This window comes from Heloderma suspectum, chromosome 6, assembly GCF_057233095.1.
Source record: "Heloderma suspectum isolate Gila_16-S chromosome 6, 16-S_ref, whole genome shotgun sequence".
NCBI classification, from domain to species: Eukaryota; Metazoa; Chordata; class Lepidosauria; order Squamata; family Helodermatidae; genus Heloderma; species Heloderma suspectum.
In genome coordinates this window covers 57286010-57296302 of record NC_139463.1, presented here as the reverse complement: position 1 = coordinate 57296302, position 10293 = coordinate 57286010, and the positions used below count along the sequence as shown (strand labels likewise).

The window sequence follows — 10293 nt, the reverse complement described above, 5'->3', positions numbered from 1 at the left end:
GTGGAACACAAAACATTTAAATTCTGTCATCACAGTACATTTTTAAAGTAGATTTCCATGTTTCCATACTTCATGCTTCCAAGAATCTGCCACCTTGTTCCATGTCACAAAGTTCTAAAGGACACCGGGACAATGAAAACCTGAGGCGGAAAATCCAAGTAGAACAACTGTGCTTTTCTGTACGTCAAACAGGGCTTCTACAGTAGGGGTGGGCAGAAGTTAGATCTCCAGATGTTTGGGATTTCAGCTCAAGCCCCTGCCAGCAGGCCAGTGGCCAGGAATGCTGGGAGCTAAAGTCAAAAACAGCTGGAGATCTACTTTCTGGTCATCCTTCTACAGAACTTCCCTTTGGCTTGAGTCCCCTGCTGGGTCCATCTCCCATCTTGGTGTTCTTAGTGGCATCTGAATTCTGCCACCTCACCTTGACTTGCAGAAGGGTTGCCTCCAGAGGAAGCTTATCTGAGGAAACCCCACAGACTGGATTTGGCACTTGTAGAATCTCAACTTACCCCACTTGGGTGAGGTAAGCTTCAACCCCCACCCCCCAAAAAAATTACAAGACAAGTAGTGTAGAAAATGAAAACTGTTGTACAATTTTCAGATATACAAATAGTTACGACACGACTAGTTTTGTTTTAAGTCAGCCACAGCAGATAACCTTCAATGTACCAAAATAGCACCAGCTTGAAAACACAGGTTTTAGCAGAAAGTGTGGATGGCATGGGGTGAGGGGTGGACTTTAGAAAGAGCTGATAAGTAATACACACACACACACGTAATCCGATGAGTTACAATTCTGCCTTGTGTTACTTAGGGAATTTCTATAGATGGCCCTTAACAGTAGTATTTGGAGTTCCTACACATTTGTACATACAGAGAGTGAGCTGTATTCATCACAATGTACATGCAGGATTGGCTCCAGAAGACAGTAGGGCCAGGCAGTTGCTGTGGCCCTCTGAAAAATGGAGGACCCAAAAAGAGAAGCGAAGAAGCTGGATAAGAGCAAAAATTGAGCATCTGGCATGTAGTGCGGCTTCCTCACCTAAGTTATCTGGGAAGAGGCGTGCAGGGTGGTCCCTGCTGCTTAAAAGGGCCTATGGAGAGTCAAAATAATAATTTAAAAAGGCCTGTGGATGGTCTCTTCGACCTTTTCCCGGATCCTTAAGCTGGCCCCTTTATGTGCAATTTAAAAGTGGCTCCTTTTTTCCTAGATCATTTTAGCAACATTCAGTTAAGTGGTTCAATGACGATGAAAAGACATTCTTAAGATATATCTGGACCAGCTCACCTTGGATAATCCAAGATTGTCGGTACTGCAAGGGCCAGGTGCGCTCTTCACCCACCTCATCCCATTCCGTCCCTGATGAGTGCTCTGCCTCTTTGTTTCTTTGCAAAGTTAGTACCTCCATTTCCCCACCCCGGTCATTCCTTTCAAATTCTGCTCAGTGAGGAGGAAAGGGGATTGGTTGCATCCACAGTGCACATTCAACATTATTTCAGAGAAAAACTGGGACCACAATCCTGATGCGTGGGGGTGGGGAATGGAACAGGGAGGCATTGGCCTAGATGTCCTATGTAAAATGCTCTACCTGGACAGAGATGGAGCGTCCTTGTATTTGTGGACCAGAGCTAACCCAAGAAACTTGAGTAGCTGAGGCAGAAAATCCAAAGAGCTCCCCAAACCCCACAACACACGCAGAAACTAACAATCCACTGGGGTGCTTTCCTGTGCAGACCCACTGAAAAGAAAGGCAGTCGTGTTCGTTTTAATGATGCTTGTACAGAAGAACTTCCCGGTGGGTCGGATCCATCTTGTTTCCAATTTTGATCTCCTTAATGGCAACCAAAGAATTATCATTCCTACTGCTGATAGACATCACCCAAAAGCTATGGGAGATTGCTACATGGTCAGGCTCCAAATAAATAAAAAACATCCACATGGCCAAGAATTCTCAAGATCAGAAGGCCAAAGATCAACATAACAGAGGTGAAAAATATTTCAATGAGGACAGGGCACGTGAAGGTTGAAAGCTATCAAACCAGCTTCAAGAGGACTGCCGCTGGTATACATCTACAGTCCTCGGTGATTAAGTCTTTAAGGGGAAAGTTTAGCATCATGCCCTACTTAAGGCTGCCTGTATTGCATACCTTTAAAAGCGCCATTTTGTGGCAGCTTTACATAATTCTTATTTGGCATAAGTTCTAACTATTTTGTTTGTCATGGGGAGGGGCCAGGAGCTATGCAGAGCACTGAAGCTCCACCCCCAGTCTCTGGAAATCTTACACAGCCGCCTCTACAGCTTCTGCGATTTCAGTAGGGATGAGCCACACCCGTTCAAGCATATATGTGCCACCATAAAGGCTAGACATCTTTCTTTTAAAAAGGAAGGTTCTCAGGAAGCTAATTTTGGCACCCACTACCACATTCTGTGGTTTTGTTGCCATCCAATGTAATGGTGGCAGACACACAACACTATCCTACTTCAACACAATAAATATTCCAAGAATGTTGGTAAAGATTGCATATTGTTTCCATGGTGCAACTTAATCTCTCCCGCTCACTGGAAAAAACTTATTAGTTGCTTTGGCTTTTTGTCCATTGTCTCAAAATAGAAAATCACAACCACGTGGGCATAAAATGTGGCACTAAAAGTACATTATTTAAGAAAGACCCTCCAGACTTATTCTGTCCTGAATTAAGATGTCCAACTATTCTTCTCAGATTACAGCAGACCATTTTCAAGCTGCCCCTGCCATAAAATGAAGCTGGTTTTACTTCTTCAGCTGTTTTTTTCTAGAATCATCTTGAGATATTCAGAGGGCAACAAACAAATCTACCACAGGGCCTTTTCCACAAGGCAAATTATTTCTTTTCTCTTCTTCCCCAGACCCTGCTAAAACGTTTTGTTTAAACGTCGCCAAGAATTGTTTCATTATAACCTCTTGTAAGGACAAGTCTTTTTCCTTAAGAACATTGCCTTTTTACCATTGTGATTAAACAACAAGAAACACACCATAGATTCTGAGAGATACACACACTTTGCCCTCACTTTTTAAAAAACACACAATCTCATGGATTTTTTCCTCGTCAGTCAAAACTCCAATATGAAAGTCCTCAAGTTACAAAAAAAAAAAAAGGTATAATAATTGCAACAATTAGTTCTTTAATCCAGTCAGTGGTCTGATCCTCTTGTCTTGTAATCCAAGGAACAGAAAGAAGACAGAGAGGAGGTGAAAAGTGAAAGAGCACTCCACTTTGTGCGTCAAATGACTGTCTGTTGCCTGATCTGCAGGGCAGGAGATTGTCACAAAGAAAGTGCTTCCTCCCAGGGGTGGACTTGCAGGACTGACTTTGTGGGGTATGTTTTCTACTCAAACCCCGAGACCCACCAACTGCAGCTTGGTGCAAAAGACACTTAGCGTTAAAGAATTCTGAGCCCAGGAATTTGTTCTGAGCTCCAGAACTGAATGGGACTCACAGTCCTTCCAGACAAAAATCCACTCCTGGTCACCCCAAGCTTTCTTCATTTCAGCGGTATAATTTAGGGAAGGGGGAGGTCATGTTGTTGCTGCTATTGTTAAGCAGTTAGGAGCCAGAAGTCCTTGGCAAGCTACTGCAAGTCACCCAGAGATCCACCAGTAAATCCAGATCTACCTTCTGCCCACACCTGCCTCAGCCGAACTGCTAAAAGGAGGAACAGGAGCATCAGCTTGACCTCAAGAGAGGTGTTAAGGCCTTAATCAATCCTGCTCATCTTATGTGCATTAATAGTTCATTCGTTTGTGTCCTGAGCTGCCTTGAACGTGAAAACAAATTTCATGGACGATGGGAACGGTCTTCACGCAAAGTCCTTACAACGAGTGACTGATTCTGCCAGGCCGAGGTACTCAAGGTTCTCTGCAGTCGGGGTTGTGGTGAAGCTGTTAGTGGTGGTGGCAGGAGCGATGGAGGTGGCAAAGAATTCGGCTGGGTTGCTCTTGGGGGTCTCCTGATTCCAGTAATAGAGGTTGTCAAAGGCTTGGGGCAAAGGGCCGGCCATGGGGCGGGTGCACGGTGTCAGGTACTCTGGGTTGCCCACCATATCGGCAAAGCCGCTCGGGAAGGCATTACTTGGTTCCTTGACGAGCCCATTCTTGCCCAAGTGACCCTTTGGCTTTCCCAGCGTGGAACCTGGCAGCCGAAGGCTTTTGCTGAATGAAAGGTAGTTCTCTGGCTGGTTCACGTACTCTGCAGGGGAAAGAAGGAGCCAAAATGAATGGTAAAAGCCAGGTTAATTAAGTGATTGCATTTCTATAGCCCCCAAGAGCTGAACCATAAAATACAGCACGATGAAACATCATATTAACACTTTAAAAAGTTTAAAACTGTAGCACGAAAGTAAAAACCCTGGAGTAGCTTGCAGTCTCCCCCTCCATCCCTACTGAATAGCAGCCTTTGCTTTTTGTGCCCTCAAATATAACAACTGACTCAGTTTTAATATGGCTAGAAACAAGGCGAGAAATGTGCTTTAGAAACCTAAAAACATTAAGGTGTCCAGAGCAAGTTATGGCCCTTGTGCTGCCAGCGTACAGAATACAAATACAGCGCACGTACCTGGAACCACACCGGAGGCTTCAGGTGAACTGCAGCCCTTGGCATCCAGGGTCTCATTTTGTTTAAGCGAGGTGCTGGTGGGGTCTTCACTGTAGCGCTGAAGAGGGCCAGGCTCCTGCAGCAGTGCCGGCTTCTGCAGTGCCTTACTGACTGCGCAGTCCTCCTCAAGCAAGTCAGGGATGACACTTTCTGGCTCTTCAGAGAGAGACGAGCCCAAATACGGATACTGAGCTGATTCCTCAGTCTCCTCTGCCTCCATTTGAGTCTCTGTGGCACTCTACAAGAAAATAAGCGGGTGTGTGCATCAGTTTCAGAATTTCATTTGAGGAACCCATGAGACCTAGAAACTTGATGCTCTTATTATAAATGGAAGCTGATGGTCTAGGCTTGCATTTTTTAGGGATAATAATTTCAAAGTCTGTAAAAGCATTTGGTCAGAGGTTTGAAATGCTGCTGTTTTTGTAAATACAATGTATAGTCAAGTTTTATAACTAGGACCTGTAGTGATCTCCTCTACCCGTCACTTCACAGAAAACCAGCAGGGGGAGAAAACGGAATAATATGCACGTGCTCCACCCAGAGACATATTTCCACCCTCCCTTGCAAACTCTTTGTCATCTTGCATACTGGGGTTTCCGGTCTGCACATGCAACCCCCACACAGGAGAGGGGGGTGTACCACACTGGAAGAAGAGTGTGGCCCAGATACAAACTGAGTTTATTATTACTAGAACAGGCTGAGCCATATGCTTACTCTGGTTGAAGGAATCCGAGATCGATAGTCGGCTGATGCCTCGCCACTGAAGAAGCCCTGGTGTGGGACTAGGTACTCTTCTGCATCCACCAGATCTTGCATGTCTTCCTCTTCTAGCAAAGTGCGGTAGAAGGTGCTGTCTATGGGGCTGGCGAGACCCATCTTATCATCGTTCTGTCAACAATAATCAAATGATGGTAAGTATTTGAGGCTTTCAAAATGCCATTGCTCCTGCTCAAAGTATAGTGTAGGAGGGAACCTACTTAAAGGACGCCACATACATCTTCTCTCAATAATCCTTACCACAAACCTGTAAGATAGGCCAGGTGTTATTATCCTCATAATGTAGATGAGTGGGCTGCGGCTGGAAGAGTGGCTAATCTAAGGCGACCTAATGATTCCGCGGCAGAAGCCAAGAGCTGAACTGGGACTTCCTGGTTCACAGCTGACACTCTTAACAATTTTGCAACACTAAGCTCATTTGCATACATTTGGCAGAACTTGTTCTGCTTCCAGGTCTAAGGTAAGCAAAGGAAATTGCCATCTTGGTGGGGAGAGGGGCACAAATAAGCAGACGAATGGAAAATGGATGGGCTACCATTCTTCAAGGGCCACCGCGTGTTACAAATTTCCCAGACTGAAAGCATTTCCACATAGTGTGAAACTAGTGTGCACACCAGCACATGTACCACTTTGACTGTTGTTGTTTTTTTGCTGCAGGTAAATGTGCTGGGAAGACACATTCGATTGTGATTTTCTACCATGAGTAACGTACAAAGAAACACAAATGCCTGTTATCTATTTTAAAATACTTTTAGGCCACCTTTAAGGGTAGAACCCTCTCAAAGTGGTGCCTGACATAACACCACCACATAGGTTTCTTGCTAATTCCTGCACAACAGTGCCTTCTCTGTAGGAGCTTTGCCCTTTGCAAGGTGGCCCAGACACTCAGCTCCTCCAAGAGTCAGCTGGGAATTGCCTCCCGTGTAACCAAAGCAGCATGCGAGGTGGAAGTCTTTAATGAAATGGCCACGGGCGCCATAAAGCCGCAACACTTCTCAAATGTCATTGCCCGTTTGCTTTTGAAGCCACTGTGTCAAGGACAGATGGGTATTGTGCTAGGGTGCCTGGAAAACCAATGGCTCCAGAGGACACAAGCAAGTGAGCTCAGGCATATATCACAGAGGGACACAAAACACCGCATACACACGTGTCCATTTGACTTGGAGTAAGATTTCTTCTCTCCCCCAGATCAATCTGATCCTCAGCGTGGGGCAAAATTCAGTCTACTGAGGCCCCATTTAAACAGCAGGCTGTGGATCAGCCTGCGTTGTGTTCAGAAGCCTCCAACCGACTGCAGCAGTAGTTGTCAGAACTGGGAGCTACAGGATCCTCAGCACCACCGCTCGCTTCTGAACATGCCTCGCTTCTCTTAACAGTCATTAATGCCAGTTGCCAGGAACAGCAGCAGTGGAGGCCTGTTGGCTTCGTGGCCTGATTGTAGGCTTCCTGAAGGTGTCTAGCTGACCACTGTTCAAACCAGAATGCTGCACTAGATATATCTGGCCTGGTCCAGCAGGACGTTTCATGTTCTCGTTTGTTCTTACCCCTGCAGTTGAGCAATATAGTTACTGCAGGAAACTTACCCTAGGAGACAGCCCGGCCCTCTGCAGGGTAAGAGAAGCAACTTGCAATTCGCTCACCTGGATGACCACAAAACGCTGTGGATCCCTAGCCATGCGCGTGAACTCCGTGACCAGTTCTCGGAACTTGGGCCGGCATTCTGAGTCGATCATCCAGCCTGTGTGATGGATACAGAACAAGTGGTCCCTCCAGCGTGTCAAATCAAATTAAGTCCTCAGTATAAGAGAACTCGTTTTCCCACGCTGCTCATATGGGCAACTGGTGACCTGCAGCCTGCATGAGGCCTTCAGCTGCCATTTGCACAGCCTGCAAGACCTCGGGAAGCCCTGCCCCTATTTCTGCATCTCAGCTGTTCAGGCATCAGCAGTGCTGAGAGGAGCAGACTGCTGTTTTGCTGCTGCTGGCAACAGAAAAGCAGCGGTTCTGATCAGGATTGCTGCACGGCAGGCGTCTACTTTGACTCCTCCCTAGTTACCTTCTCCCGAGTGCATGAGAATGAGCATCTGAATGTGTGTTCGTGTCCTGGCCCCACTTCCACAACATGTATAAATCATACACATTGAGAATATTTGCCTAATTTCTGCATAATTTATTCCACAATGTTTGTCATTTCGAATAATTTATATCTGCTTTGCTCCTTATGGGGAGGGGCGAGGAGCTATGCATGACATTAAAGACTCATCCCCAACCAGCAGAAATCTTACACAGCCACCCATCTGACTTCAGAGATTTCCGGAGATGCTGTCCACAAACCTTCAAGTATATATGTGCAAACATAAGGGCCTGAAAATTGTTTTGGTTTTTAAAATGGAAGCAGAGATTTTCAGAAAACTGAATGCTGTGCCAAGCACCACACTGTAGGCTTTTTCTGCCCTCCTGTAGAACTGCAGCGTATGCACAGCTCTGAGTATATGCCAGCGAAGTTCTGCTTTTGTTTAAGACATTTATGTGCCACCTTTTATCAAAGATGTCAAGGTGGATTATGAAGATTAAAATAATAGATACAATCAAAACAGCCGGCAGTTAAAAGTTATCAGTCAAAAGGAAGAAAGCTATCTTACGTCACCAGCGAAAAACAGAAAATACCACCACAGAAAATACAAGTTCAAGGATTCAGACCTTGTTCAAGGCACAGTCAAGGTACTCCAAGCATGTGGTATAGATCAGCCAACTGGCATTCTCTTCTTGCTTCCTTTGATGTGGCTGCTGGGAGGCTGAGGATAGCAAGCTATAGCAACCCACTTACTTCCCCATGCTTTGATTCAACCCTTCCCCCTTCCATGCAAGCCCTAATGGCCACCTCTGGTCCCTTACATTTCACCATGATCATGTAGACATCAATGGTACAGATGGGGGGCTGGGGCAACCTCTCTCCTTTCTCCAGCAGATCAGGGATCTCCCGGGCTGGGATACCATCATACGGCTTGGCACCAAAGGTCATCAGCTCCCATACAGTAACACCTGGAGAGAAAAAAGCAAGGGGGTCCCCACCAAGCATGAGACAGGTCTTCACAATGGGAATGAATGGGAAAGGCAACAATAGAGTGACCCCACTTACCATAGCTCCACACATCACTCTGGTGGGTGAACCGTCTGCGCAAGATGGACTCCAGTGCCATCCATTTGATAGGCACCTGAGAAAGGCAAACAATATTGGAATCAGCGAGTCGGAAGGGGCCCTTGAGGCCATCAAGTCCAACCCCCTGCTCAGGGCAGGAATCCTGTTCAAAGCATCCCTGACAAATGGCTGTCCACTATCTGCTTGAAAAGCTCCAGCAATGGAGAGCCCACACCTCCCTGGGCACTGGGTTCAATTTCTGGCTGCTCTGACTGGAGGAGGTTTTTCCTGACCGCCAACCGAAATCTGCCTTCCTATAACTTAGACCCATTATTTCATGTCCTGCAGTCTTGGCTGATAGAAAACATATTCTGTTTTCTCTTCTGCGTGACAACCCTTCAGGTACTTGAAAAGTTCTATTGTATCTATTGTGTCTTTTCTTCTCAAGGCTAAACGTACCCAGTTCCTTGTAGGACTTAGTTTCTAGTCCCCTGATCATTTTGATTGCCCTCGTGTGAACTCGTTCCAATTTTAACTCATCCCAGTGTGCCAGGGGCTGTACCATCTCGATGTCAGAAAGCAGCAGGCCTGGGCTTTGGGAGAGGCCATGCTACCTTCTCCCAGGTAAGGTTGGAGTGCTAATCAAATATTGCTTGGAGATGCCTTCAATTATAGCAAGAGAAGCTTCTCCGTACAGCTCAGCCTTCTCCAACCTGGTCCCCCCCAGATGTGTTAGACTACAGCTCCCATCCTCCCCAGCCAACATGGCCAATGGCCAGGGATGTTAATTGCTGTACTCCTACATATCTGGACGGAAACCAGGGTGGGGAAGGCGGATCAGAGCCAATTTGCTGAGAGGAACCAAAACCAGCTTCTGGTCATGTGCTATAACTGCAGCCTTCTCCAAATAATACTGATCTATATTCTGTTTGACCAGGTAATTTGGGAGCAGGCAGTGTGGTGCCTCGGACTGATGGGAGCTGGAATTCCACAACAATGGGAGGGCCACAGCTTCCCCATTTCTGCTGTAATACTTTGGTCAATACCTTCATTGATTGATTGATGGATTGATTGATTTGATTTATTAGCCACCCATCTGGCCAGCTACCCGGCCACTCTAGGCGGCATACAATACTAATAACAAATTTACATAATCAACTGAACAAAACAAAACAAATAACAGAACAACACTGCTCACCTTTCCTCCATCAGCATGGTATTCTGTCTCATCGATGTCCAGCAGTCGAGCCAAGCCAAAATCCGTGATCTTCACATGGTTTGGGCTCTTCACCAGGACGTTTCGGGCAGCCAAGTCCCGGTGGACCAGGCGGACATCCTCCAGGTAGCTCATGCCCTGGGAGAGAAGGAACAAATACCTGTTCGTTTCCCTCTGAGTTGAGCAGAGGGAAATTATTTCTGGAGCTCTTTGATGGAATACAAGTTGGGTGGATATGCATCCCCCACCTCAGTTGTAGAAGTGGGGGCTGAATTAAAATTAACTTCTTCATTTTTTGTGGCATCAACAGAAACTTCCTAAACTTACTTTGAAATACAGAAGTGAAGTAAAAGGAATTGTGGGGGTTCTTACAGTCTTCTCTCATTGCCTGACTCAATTGGGCTATTCCTTTTCAGCAACTTATGAAACGAGGACATTTGAACAGAGGCGGCTGCTTTACACTAAGCCCGATGATTATCCCTTCTGGCCCAGTACTACTTGTTCTGGAAATAGTTATCTCATACCCCA

General features: G+C 46.1%; 1 protein-coding gene across 1 annotated transcript in view; it reads right to left on the bottom strand.

Moving 5' to 3' along the window:
- Positions 1–10293, bottom strand: part of ERBB2 (erb-b2 receptor tyrosine kinase 2) — a 72339-nt gene continuing 62046 nt past the window's right edge. The window contains exons 21-27 of the mRNA XM_084804515.1: positions 9748–9903; positions 8550–8625; positions 8306–8452; positions 7051–7148; positions 5348–5521; positions 4595–4871; positions 1–4228 (exon numbers count right to left, since the gene is read on the bottom strand). Of these exons, the coding sequence (XP_084660641.1) occupies positions 3840–4228; positions 4595–4871; positions 5348–5521; positions 7051–7148; positions 8306–8452; positions 8550–8625; positions 9748–9903 (1317 nt within the window). The 3' untranslated portion in view covers positions 1–3839. The remainder of the gene's footprint in view (positions 4229–4594; positions 4872–5347; positions 5522–7050; positions 7149–8305; positions 8453–8549; positions 8626–9747; positions 9904–10293) is intronic.